Raw genomic sequence first — 13569 nt, 5'->3', positions numbered from 1 at the left:
GCACAAGTTTATAGACTGAGTATACAAAATATTAAAAACACCACTTTCCATGACATAATGACCAGGTGAATCCAGGTGACCGCTATGATCCGTTATTGTTAAATCCACTTCAATCCGTGCAGATGAAGGGGACCCTTGAGACATGGATGGTGTATGTGTGCCGTTCAGACGGTGACTGGGCAAGACAAAAGCTTTAAGTGCCTTTGAATGGGGTATGGTAGTAGGTGCCAGGTGCACCGGTTTGTGTCGAACTACAATGTTGTTGGGCTTTTCACTCCCAACAGTTTCCCGTGTGTATCAAGAATGGTCCACCACTCAAAGGACATCTAGCCAACTGGATCTGGGAAGCATTGGCGTCAACATGGGCCAGCATCCCTGTGGAACGCTTTCGACACCTTGTAGAGTCCATGCCCCGATTAATTGAGGCTGTTCGGAGAGCAAAAGGCCAACTCAATATTAGGGAAGATGTTTCGTATACTCAGTGGAGCTGTTTTACCAGACACGGTGACTAATCCTGGACTATAAAATCTATTTCAATGGATATTCTCCATTGAGCTTGCATTTTAGTCCAGGAATAGTGTTAATCTGTGTCTGGGAAATTGCCCCTTTATTGTAGGAAAAGGTCTCTTTCTGTAATGCAAGTATAGAGAGACAGTTTCCTAAATTGACCACTAGATGGAGACCACAGGCCAGCACTGTCCTATGCGAGGCCTGACTGTTGTCCAGTCCTGGAGGGGAGGAAGGATATTCTACACTACAGAAGTAACGGTTGAGTTTGCTACAATGCAAAAAATATCAGTGCAGATATATGAAATAATTGAACAGCCCAGAGATCTGGATTCACAAAGAATAGATAGGCGTTTCAGTAGGCCTTGCACTTGGGTATGTGTCAAAATTGCTATAATTTGAGTGTTTTGGTAACCTCAAGGCATAATGGTATCGCAAATAATTTCTTGAGACCTTCCAGAGAAACAGATGATGTGTGGGGGGGCAAGCAATTATTTAAAAAATATCAAATTTACTTTCAGTAGCCCTAGGATTGCTTTAGTGCAGGGGTGGGCAATTCCTGTCCTCAAGGGCCTGATTGGTGTCACACTTATTCTCCGTCCCTAGCAAACATTCTAAACCAAAGCTCATGATTAGGTGACTATTGGAGGCAGGTGTGTTAACTCGGGCTGGGGCAAGACTGTTACACCAATCAGGGCCTGGAGGACTAGAATTGCCTACCCCCTGCTTTACTTTATTCTTCACACCTTATAAATGAATTGAATGTCAAACAAGCACACAAATACTTGCATACTTTTCCATATCATATACACCCTGCATTCCTGTTGATGGAAGCGGCTCCTGTATTCAATGCCACAGCCAGGCTGGACACTTTGTGTAAACAGTCACAGCAAAAAGGAAATGAACACATTCCAGAAGCAGCCAGATCATTGCTTTGTTGTTCTTGGCACCACACAGTAGAGAGTTAACTGGGGTCCAGGTATGGGCAGAGATGTGTTATTGTCTGTTTAGCCATGTCATGGACAAGCGTCACTTTTTGTATTGCTTTCTATAACGGGGATTGCTGCCCTGCATTTTGGGAGCCGTTTTTGTCGAATACTGAAATTCCTGTCATTCAGCTACTATCTGTGGTCCGGATTTGTTTTCCAACTTAGAACTCGCTCTATGAGTCCAGGCTTCACTGGTCTGGTATGTGGATTGTATTTTTCCTGCACAGCAAGAAGTTAACCTTTTGGGAGATATAAATGTTAGTTCTGTAACGCTGGCCTCCTAGTCTCAGACAGACTCTCAGACGGCACGTATTTTCTCCACACTTGACTAAGGTTGTGTTGACTAAAGTAACACTAAACGCTTATTTCAGTGCACAAAGCGGTAGGGTGAGATTTACGTCTTGTTAATAACTCTTACACCTTGAACAAGATTACGATCCTTGCCTCTAAAAATAGTAATTCAAATAAACTTACAACTGAACTTATATTTTTCCCTATATTGGGCCACTGCTTTGATGTTAGTTTTTGTTCCTTATAGGATGTCCACAAGGGAAAATTGTCTTAGACACACATTATGTGGAAAATAAAGCACAGAAGAAGGGATGTCTGACCAAATGAAGTGTCTTGTTTTTTCTCCTGGTGGTTATTTAGTGTGTTTTTTCGGCACATCAACCATCTGTCTGTTCTCCATGGCGGCAGAGGGAGAGCGTTCAGGGGGGCCTGTGTCTGAGCAAGACTTATAAGGACACCCCGTGATTGTTTTCCTCTTAGACGTGAGGGTGAGTCAGTGATAGAAAATTGTTGTTTGTGCATGCCTGCCTACAGTATGTGTCAGCTGTGGCAGACTGTTCTAAGGATATGGTCCTCATCCCTTATAGTCGGAGGACTTGGCTAAAGCACAAAGTTCTGGGACCAGGGTAATCAGAGTGAGTGGAGAGTGGAGATGTGAGTTGAAACTAAAGCCTTTTGTCTTTGTCCACCTGCCATCTCTCCCCTTCACCCTCCAGACTTCCTCAAATAGAACCAGATCAATTAATCAATACCACTCTGTTATAAAGTCAGAACAAGCTGCTTATTGTCCTCAATCTAACTCTGTTTCTCCAGCCCAGTTTGAAAGTACTCTGAATGAATATGAAATCATGTTACTTTGATCAAATACGAGAAATGAATTCTAATGCTGTGGTATTTATTTTTCGGACAGATTAAATCAACTAGTTTGTGATGTGTAATCCAGTTTGAGCTTGATGCAAAAGCTGCTGTTTTCTCCTCCCTTCAGCCCTGACAGAGTAATTTGGCCATTCAAAGACTCCATTAGAAATGAGAGCTTGGTGTCAGAGCCCTGTATGGAGCTGCTGGCTCAATCCCCTGCTGCTCCATTTAAGACAGGGTGTGAGCTTTGGGCACTGAGGCCAACGCACACACACCACGATCCCCCCCAAACACACACCCCATGTATGCATATTGCTGCTGGAGAATCCTGGACGTTGGATCCCAGCCCAGTCTCTGCCGGACAGATGTCTTCCCTGAGGACAATAACCAGTGAAAATAATTGGTACCTTAGCCGTCTGGAGGAGACACTGAGGACCGAATGGATGAGAATTAATTAATGTTAACCCACTTAACAGGCAGGGGAGGGTGGACGCTCGGGGCCAAACACAGATCCTCATATGATGAGACAGCAAGGAAAGAGGGGTGTGAGCATGTGTCGTATGAGGGTTATTGCTGTGGAGATGCGGCTATCGTTGGATAAGAGAATATAAACTCAGCAAAAAAAGAAATGTCCTCACTGTCAACTACGTTTATTTTCAGCAAACTTAAAATGTGTAAATATTTGTGTCAACATAAGATTCAACAACTGAGACATAACCTGAACAAGTTCCACAGACATGTGACTAACAGAAATGGAATAATGTGTCCCTGAATAAAGGGGGGGGGGTCAAAATCCAAAGTAACAGTCAGTATCTGTTGTGGCCACCAGCTGCATTAAGTACCGCAGTGCATCTCCTCCTCATGGACTGCACCAGATTTGCCAGTTATTGCTGTGAGATGTTACCCCACTCTTCCATCAAGGCACCTGCAAGTTCCTGGACATTTCTGGGGGGAATGGCCCTAGCCCTCACCCTCCGATCCAACAGGTCTCAGACATGCTCAATGGGATTGAGATCCGGCCTCTTTGCTGGCTATGGCAGAACACTGACATTCCTGTCTTGCAGGAAATCACGCACAGAACGAGCAGTATGGTTGGTGGCATTGTCATGATGGAGGGGGGTGTTACGCAGAGAGGAACAGGTGAACCCAAGTGCAGACTCAGACAAGGAGACTGGGATGAGGTAACCAAGGTATTTATTGAAACACAGGGGGAAGATGGAGTGCAGGCCAGGGGAAGCTCGGGCGGGTTGCAGGAAACCAGGTGCGGAGGCTGAGGCTGGTGGGAGAGGTGTTGGGACAGGGTAAGCAGGTCCGGAGGGGAATCCAAGGGAGCAGTAGAGTGGGGGATCCAGGACAGAGTAACAGGACTGACAAGACGTGGGACTGGAGACAGGGACCAGAGTCAGAGCGGGCAGAACTGTAGCGGAGAGGAAAACAGTGTCAGGCAAGGAAAACAGGATCTAAACAGGAACAAACGGCTAGAAACGTAGACTGACTGAGCAGAGATTACAATCTGGCAGCGTGGAAGTGGCAGGGCTGAGTATTGTAGAGGTCTTGATTATGGAACATGTTGCAGCTGGTGGGGATCCGCCCACACAATTACAGAGATAGAGAGAGAGAGAGAGGTGGCGGCAGGTCAAGGAGACACAGGATGAGCAATATAGTGCATGGCAGTTGCAGATGCAAGGGGGGTAAATGATTGACAGTCATCATCTCTATTTCTGAGTGGCATGCTGTGATGTGTGTCATGCTAGTGAAGGATTAATAATATGAAACCTTAAACATATGTATAAATGAGCGATATTATTACAATATTATAAACAGTTTATTCCGTACTGTGATGTAAAGTGCTACCGCTATGTCCATTGACAATACCTGTTCGTTCCTCTCATGGATGCTAGACACGTCCAGTCCCGTGTTGTGTTCTGAGTGACAGTTCCCTGGCCCTTTGGTGATAGGGCTGGCAGAAGTATGTGGACGTTGAGCCAAATGAGACCTGGGAGCCAGAGTCATTTCTAGCTTTTGGGGGGCCCTAAGCCCCCCTATGGCAAAACATTGTTGTAGCCTCCCTCTTAGCACCGGAGAGAAAAAAATTCTGCAAATCTACATATTTTGCCATAGGGTGTAGATAAAATGTTTCAGATTAAAAGCACATTTTTGCAATTCTACAAATTTTTCCAATGAACAGAGAGAACAATATGCTGTTTTAAAACAAATTTACTGCGATTCTACTCATTTTACCATGGGGCGGAGAGAAAATGTTGCAGTTTTATAGCTCATTTCCTACAATTCAACAAAATATATGGGCCCAGCTAGCACATTTGGTTCCTCGGAAGTTGTGGGAACGTAATGTTTTTGGTTTCACATTGGTTGTAGGAATAAAATATCTGAATGTTTTTTTAATAACTTAATAACTTCACTGAATGTTTCAATAAGACTTTTAATAACACTGCTATCTTATTTTGGGTTAATGTTTTTGAACTCAACACAGAAATTACACATGGAAATTCATTTCCTTAGGCAGTAATTATGCAAACACATGTATTTTTATTGTGACACAGCATCAGTGAGATGGAAACCTACAATCTTCTGTTCTCTATCCATGGAATTAGTCCTCTGCTCCACCAGGATGGAGCTAGCATGCCATGTTTTTTATGCATACACAGCTGTTCATTTTAGTCTATTCAAACAGACCCCATTCCAAATTTGGTGTGTCTCCCGCAGGACAGTTGAGCTAAAGTAGGCTAATGCGATTAGCATGAGGTTGTAAGTAACAAGAAAATTTCCCAGGACATAGACATATCTGATATTGTCAGAAAGCTTAAATTCTGCACTGTCCAATTTACAGTAGCTATTACAGTGAAATAATACCATGCTATTGTTTGAGGAGAGTGCACAGTTATGAACTTAAATGTATTAATAAACCAATTAGGCACATTTGGGCAGTCTCGATACAACATTTTGAACAGAAATACAATAGTTCATTGGATCAGTCTAAAACTTTGCACATACACTGCTGTCATCTAGTGGCCAACATCTATATTACGGCTGGGCTGGTATAATACATTATGACCTTTCTCTTGCATTTCAAAGATGATGGTACAAAAAATTACAAAAAAACACTTTTTTTTTCTTTGTATTATCTTTCACCAGATCTATTGTGTTATATTCTCCTACATTAATTTCACATTTCCACAAACACAAAATGGTATCAATAATATGCATATCCTTTCTTCAGGTCCTGAGCTACAGGCAGCTAGATTTGGGTGTGTCATTTTAGGCGAAAATTGAAAAAAGGGTCTAATCCTTACAAGCACTCATTAAGATCAGGCGTAGTCAATTAGCGTGCACAGCCAACACACCTGAACACACTTAACAAGATAGATAATTTTAAATTGAGCGATTCGTGCTTTCTGAGGTCGGTTCGGTTTTGGTTGGATTAAAAAAAGAATCACAGTTTTTGGTTTGTATTATTTTTTTAAACATTAAATGGATTCGGAAATAATTACATTAAATTGATTTTAGAGCTTTTTTAATGGAAATTCCAAAGCCAAAAATAGTGAACATTGAATTGCCAAAACATTGAAAATATTCCCTTGTCTCTGTCAGTTCCACATTGGGTAGACATCAATAGAAAAATGTGTTTTATTTGAGGACTTTATTATTTTTCATTCCTTAAAGTCATCATCTCTTCTCTGCTCAGGCAGTAGCAGTCAGCCAGCCAGACCATCTAACATGATCTATATATGTTCCCCATACTTTGCTGTCTTTAGTCTTCCTATTTAGCTAGCCTGCCTAAGTATGCTGCGGAGCTGTCTGACTCAATCATTTTACATGTTCTTCAAAGTAGATAAGGTATACTTTCATGAACTAGCTCTATCCCCCTGCTCTCCTCATTGTGTTTTGATGTTCCTCTCTCATGCAGTCTCTGTGTATCTAACCTAAAATAGCAGGCGTAAATGGCAATTGGCTGCAATGTCGAACAAGCCCATGGACACACTTTGGCTGTGTTTACTCAAGCAGCCCAATTCTGATATTTTTTTTAATTAATTGGTCTTTTGACCAATCAGAGCAGCTCTGAAAAATATCTGATGTGAAAAGATCTGATTTGATTGGTCAAAAGACCAATTAGTGGAAGAAAGATCAGAATTAGCCCAATTCTGTGTAAAAGCAGCCAAAGTGTGTCCATGAGTTTGTTCGACAGTGCAGGCGACTGCCAACTGACTGATCTACAAATTACCTTCCATCATAAATAACTACTCATTATTATTTGTAGATCAGTCAGTAACAATTTACCCATGATATACAGCATTACGGTTTTGATCCTCTTGAACACGGCCCATCTCTGTCTGAGCCGGAAAGAATAGGTGCAATGGATTATGGTCTTATAGTTATTTACCCATTTTTCTGCTCTGAACTAGGATGAATATTTGCTTAATGAAAACTACAACTCCCTTCATCCCATTGTCCACATAGTTCTTGACTTGATTTCTCTCATTAATTATTTGATTTCTCTCTAGAGAAACTGCTGTCACAAAAAAAAAAAACGAACTGAATGGAATTCAAGTAATTGAATCTGTACCGGTACCCCCTGTATATGTTATTGTTATGTACATGTCTTGTGTTACTTTTTGATTTATGAGAAGAAAAAAAAAACTTCAGTTTATTTAGTAAATATTTTATTAACTCTATTTATTGAACTACATTGTTGATTAAGGGCTTGTAAGTAAGAATTTCACAGTAAGGTCTACACTTGTTGTTTTCGGCGCATGTGACAAATACCTTTTGATTTGATTTGAACCAACGTTGGTCAATTAGTTGTTCAATAACCGGAAAAACTACATTACGGGGAATCGCTCAGCACTACTTAATGATCTTGGAACAATTTGAGAATGTTTTTGGAGCCCAGGAAGAGTAGCTGCTGCCCCCCACGCCAGATAGCATATAAGCAAATCATAAGCCATGGCAAACAAAAAATGAATTACCAGATAGTATAGCTGTAAAACTACAACATTTTCCCTCAGCCTCATGGCAAAACGTGTAGGAAATTAGCTTTCAAAATTCTTTCAGCCTTATTGCAACATCTGCAGAATAGGATGAGATTAGCTATAAAACTGCTGGAAGCAAAGCACTGAGACTGCCCCTGAGAGTCCGTCCAACACTGACTGGGTAGGAGTTGCCCATAGGCACAGATCTAGGATCAGCTTACCCTCCCCAAACTGTAACCTTAACCATTAGGAGCAAAAACACAAAAGATCAGTGTGTAAGGGTAACACCATCCTACTCAATCTGACACACTGGCCTGCTTTGGACTGCATTCAATAATACACTGTAGATCCAGACTGTGCTCTAGGGTCTGTATCCCAATTACCAGTAGACAAAACTGTTCTCTCTCTGCCAAATCTGCATACAGTACAGTCTCTCCTAGTCCTCGGGGTTTGGGTTGCTCACTCAGAGAGCTCCAGGGGCACGATGACGCAATAACACACTGACACATTTCTCATCCCAGACACACACTCCAGACTGGGTCGGATGTGGTACTATCAGAGCATGATTGCGCCGGTTATTTGCAAGTAAAACGTTCTCACTCAGAGGAAAGTTTCAGCTAGCTACAGCCTGGAGGCTTGGGGGGCTTTAGGCTGAGTCTCTTTTCCACAGTTAAGCCCAGACAGCAAACCCATCTCTGGGGAACCAGCCAGTACCAGACAAAGCATAAAACAATAACAGTGATTAAATATTGGGCTATTTTTTATCAGAGAGCAAGTTATGAAGAGGAGTAATGAGAATGTAGTTTGTCAAAGTGTAAAAAATATGACTTTGGTCCAGCATTATGTTCCAACCCCAGATTATTGTGTGTCTAATAATCGAAGCCCCCTCTCTACTGTTAGTTAGACCCCCATTCCTATAGGCAATATTGTTCAGAAATAAATTATTTGACTTGTCATTTCCCTGGTCTTTGTCAGGTCAGGCCAGGTCAGATCACGGTATGGTGCTGACTTTGACAGTATAGGCCAGTGAGCATTCTGAGGCGCTAGGACCCAGCAGTGTTTTTTAGAGACCAGTGAAAATTCGCACTAGGACCACGCAGCTAGCGAGGCAATAGCGCTGCATTGTCTTTGTTCCTCCACTCAGAATCTCTCCCCGTCTCTCTCTATCCTTTCCTCTACTTCCATTACAGTATTACACGGGTCTGGATGATTGCAGAGACAGCAACATGGCTGTGAATCTCAGCAAGAACAGACTGGCCCTTCTAACAGCCTACCAGGATGTTATCAACGAGACCTCGTCCACCGACTGGTAAGTTAATTGAACATCCCTTCTCTATCACGGCTCATTGGCTTTAAGTGTTTTATTGCGGGGTTTAATAGTTGAGCGGCGGGGTAAAGGTTACTATGTCAGGATTCATGGTGCATGTAACATTTTCTAGTGGATCGGTTGCAATATAACGGGTCCTTTCCAAAGCTGTCAGATTCATCGGTTCAGGCCATGGGAAAATGTATTTTATATAATTAAATCCCCCAAAGTGCTGGAATGTGCAACTGTTCAGAGCATACCAATTGACACCGGTCCCTGCTCCTAGTTAAGAAAATCAGCAGGCACTGTGCTCAATTATCAAATATTGAGCAAGAAAGAAAGAAGGAAGGAAGGGAGGGGGATTCATTGTTTGTTATGGACTCGTTTTTACTTTGGACCACTGTCTTTCTGACTGTCCCAGATACTGCGTTGTGGGGAGCCCCTGAAAAGGTTACATGTTGAGAACATTTCAGTTCTTTCCCCTTTTGCGAAAGCATACCGTTCTCGCAATTTGTACATCTCCATTTGCACATGGCATATGTAGCGTTCTTGCATCCCAACGAGCGAGTGTAGAGACGAGAGGAGCAAGGCGATAAGTGTCAATCTATCAACACTCGATGTGGCCGGCCCTGCTTCCTCTCATTATACGCGATGTAACTGCTCGTTTGTCCCTGTTAGGAGGGAAATGTTTGTAAATGGGATGGAGTATGAACTCAGCCTACTGAGTGAGCGAAGGTCCCGTGTGTTTTATCCACACATTCCATCCGGCCTTGTGTCAATGCGGAGGCGTTTGTCTTCCCTTTGTGTGGAAATGGATACACAGTGGTAAGTGGAATGAATATCTTTTCACTTACAAAACCAGCTGGACTTACTTGGCTATGGAAGCAAGAGTGAGCCATTCTGAAAGGCTGCACCCATTGACGTCCAGTGATGATTATATCATCTCTCTCTTTTGAAGAGGGTAGGCTATAATATGAGTAGGCACTGGGCTCAACTCTAAGCTAAACTGCTTACGTTTATCATCTTTTCCAACTAGAAAGATAACGGCTGTCTCTCTTTCTATTGACTTATACAGAGTGATCTGATTGAATCATCGACAACATATCTGCTTTGTATCTCTTCATGTATAAAAGATGCCTGACCTAATGTGTATCTGGTTGAAGCAAATCAATACTTAATCAGTCTGTAGCCAGTGGCGTAGCCCAGTCTTCACGCAAGCCCCCCTTTTTTTTTTGCCATTGGGCAGGGAGAATTTTGAGTTTAGTGCTCAGGGATTGTTAAAAGAAGGGACTATCTCAAATATTTGTCTTAATATTAATGACATTTGAAATATACTGTATATTTTGATAGATGATGCTTTGGTCTATCACACCATGTAAAGGATCATCCTAATTTGTAGTTATTTTTCATAAAATGCACATGACTGGATTTATATCAACTCTGTGAGACACCATAACAGGTATTCTATTTTGACAATGATTGTCCAACAAGTGTTTAAAGGTCGTGATTGTTTAATTCTAACTTTAGATTATTCAAATATGTAATACAAATCTCCATTTATTTTTGTTTTGTAGGACTACATAATGCTCCAGGGCTAATTTCGTTAGCATTTTGGCATGTTTGTCTAGATTTAAAACCAAAAACATTTAACCCAAACATTATCCCTTCAATTGTTTAAGCATATATTGCAGAACAGTGATTACACTATTTTTTTCAGATCTTAAGGGGGGCTACCATCAGTGACTGAGTTGACAAGCCACTGACTGACTTGACAATTAAGATACTCAAAACAGACACAAATAAAAGTTTAATACAAACATTTGTAAAATAAAGACTCAATAAAAACAACCATTCTATCAGATCTTTCAGCACTGACGGAGTTGATGTTTTTTACGAAGTTGGCAAAATGAAATGTTTTAAGTGGTATACACTAGCCATTTTAGTTTTTCTTCAGTTGCTTTGACACTATAACCTAATAACATTTTAACCAAAATTCTTATCATGCAAATGGAGTTGACACTTTATGATTGTGACCATGGTGACTCCAATATTGTTTAAATCTATCAAAAGTATCGAACTTTACAGACCATGAGTGCTGTTGTTGCACTACATGTAATGAGGACATGAATAAGTGGTCCTTATGGTTTAGCTGACTCTGCTCATTCCTTATTCATTTAGGATTTTTTACATCTGATAAGAGTAAACCAAAATAAATGGGAAAACATTTCAGTTAAAGCTGCAATATGTCACTTTTTGGGCGACCTGACCAAATTCACATAAAAATGTGAGTTATACAGTGGGGAGAACAAGTATTTGATAACCTGCAAAATCGGCAGTGTTTCCTACTTACAAAGCATGTAGAGGTCTGTAATTTATCATAGGTACACTTCAACTGTGAGAGACGGAATCTTAAACAAAAATCCAGAAAATCACATTGTATGATTAAGTAATTTGCATTTTATTGCATGACAAGTATTTGATACATCAGAAAAGCAGAACTTAATAGTTGGTACAGAAACCTTTTCAGAAACCTTTGTTTGCAATTACAGAGATCATACGTTTCCTGTAGTTCTTGACCGGGTTTGCACACACTGCAGCAGGGATTTTGGCCCACTCCTCCATACAGACCTTCTCCAGATCATTCATGTTTCGGGGCTGTCGCTGGGCAATACGGACTTTCAGCTCCCTCCAAAGATTTTCTATTGGGTTCAGGTCTGGAGACTGGCTAGGCCACTCCAGGACCTTGAGATGCTTCATATGGAGCCACTCCTTAGTTGGCCTGGCTGTGTGTTTCGGGTCGTTGTCATGCTTAAAGACCCAGCCACGACCCATCTTCAATGCTCTTACTGAGGGAAGGAGGTTGTGGTCCAAGATCTTGCGATACATGGCCCCTTCCACCCTCCCCTCAATACGGTACAGTCGTCCTGTCCCCTTTGCAGAATAGCATCCGTAAAGAATGTTTACACCTCCGTGCTTCACGGTTGGGATGATGTTCTTGGGGTTGTACTCATCCTTCTTCCTCCAAACACGGCGAGTGAAGTTTAGACCAAAAAGCTCTATTTTTTGTCTCAGACCACATGACCTTCTCCCATTCCTCCTCTGGATCATCCAGATGGTCATTGGCAAACTTCAGACGGGCCTGGACATGCGCTAGCTTGAGCAGGGGGACCTTGCGTACGCTGCAGGATTTTAATCCATGAAGGTGTAGTGTGTTTTAATGGTTTTCTTTGAGACTGTGGTCCCAGCTCTCCTGCCGTGTAGTTCTGGGGTGATGCCTCACCTTCCTCATGATCATTGATGCCCCACGAGGTGAGATCTTACATGGAGCCCCAGACCGAGGGTGATTGACCGTCATCTTGAACTTCTTCCATTTTCTAATAATTGCGCCAACAGTTGTTGCCTTCTCACCAAGCTGCTTGCCTATTGTCCTGTAGCCCATCCCAGCCTTGTGCAGGTCTACAATTGTATCCCTGATGTCCTTACACAGCTCTCCGGTCTTGGCCATTGTGGAGAGGTTGGAGTCTGTTTGATTGAGTTTGTGGACAGGTGTCTTTTATACAGGTAACGAGTTCAAACAGGTGCAGTTAATACAGGTAATGAGTAGAGAGCAGGAGGGCTTCTTAACGAAAAACTAACAGGTCTGTGAGAGCCAGAATTCTTACTGGTTGGTAGATGATCAAATACTTATGTCATGCAATAAAATGCTAATTAATTCCTTAAATCATACAATGTGATTTTCTGGATTTTAGATTCTGTCTCTCACAGTTGAAGGGTACCAATGATAAAAATTACAGACCTCTACATGCTTTGTAAGTAGGAAACACTGCCGATTTTGCAGGTTATCAAATACTTGTTCTCCACCCTGTAGATCTGTAATTTTTTATTGAAGGCAAGTCTAAAAAGCCGTAGATATGTTCTACTTCTTTGTTTCCCATTCTTAAGTTTTGTTTAAACGTCTTTTGGTTTTGTACACCAGCTGAAAATACAGTACTTGGGGTTAAGGAAAATATACTTACATTTGAGTCATTTTAGCAGACTCTCTTATCCAGAGCGATTTACAGTAGTGAGTGGATACATTTTTGTACTTTTCCTGTACTGGTCCCCGTGGGAATCGAATCCACAATGCTGCGGTTGCAAGTGCCATGCTCTACCAACTGAGCCACAGCGATTTAGGTGGTACAATGATTCTCTACACTATACTTGCTTGTTTTGTCACAAACAAAAATTAGGCTATTAGAATTTATTAGAATTTTTGTAACCAGGGATTGGCGGAGGAATTTCTGCATAGTGCAATTTTCTTATATATATACAGTGGGGCAAAAAAGTATTTAGTCAGCCACCAATTGTGCAAGTTCTCCCACTTAAAAAAAATGAGAGGCCTGTAATTTTCATCATAGGTACACTTCAACTATGACAGACAAAATTAGAAAACAAATCCAGAAAATCACATTGTAGGATTTTTAATGAATTTATTTGCAAATTATGGTGGAAAATAAGTATTTGGTCAATAACAAAAGTTTCTCAATACTTTGTCATTGCCAACAAAGGGTATATAACAGAGGTCAAACCTTTTCTGTAAGTCTTCACAAGGTTTTCACAAACTGCTGGTATTTTGGCCCATTCCTCCATG

The 13569-nt window shown here is 41.5% G+C and overlaps 1 protein-coding gene across 5 annotated transcripts in view; it reads left to right on the top strand.

The window, feature by feature from the left end:
- The first annotated feature begins 8724 nt into the window (after positions 1-8724).
- Positions 8725-13569, top strand: part of LOC112257902 (drebrin) — a 101163-nt gene continuing 96318 nt past the window's right edge. For 3 of the 5 annotated variants that reach the window (XM_042326846.1, XM_024431832.2, XM_042326847.1), the window contains exon 1: positions 9736-9764. In XM_042326846.1, the coding sequence (XP_042182780.1) occupies positions 9751-9764 (14 nt within the window). In that variant the 5' untranslated portion in view covers positions 9736-9750. Of the gene's footprint in view, positions 8943-9735; positions 9765-13569 lie in introns of those variants that run through there. The other 2 variants (XM_042326849.1, XM_042326848.1) reach the window with 1 other exon arrangement.

The sequence above is a fragment of the Oncorhynchus tshawytscha genome, linkage group LG09 (genome assembly GCF_018296145.1).
Source record: "Oncorhynchus tshawytscha isolate Ot180627B linkage group LG09, Otsh_v2.0, whole genome shotgun sequence".
NCBI lineage: Eukaryota > Metazoa > Chordata > Actinopteri > Salmoniformes > Salmonidae > Oncorhynchus > Oncorhynchus tshawytscha.
This window is presented reverse-complemented; position numbering and strand designations above follow the sequence as displayed.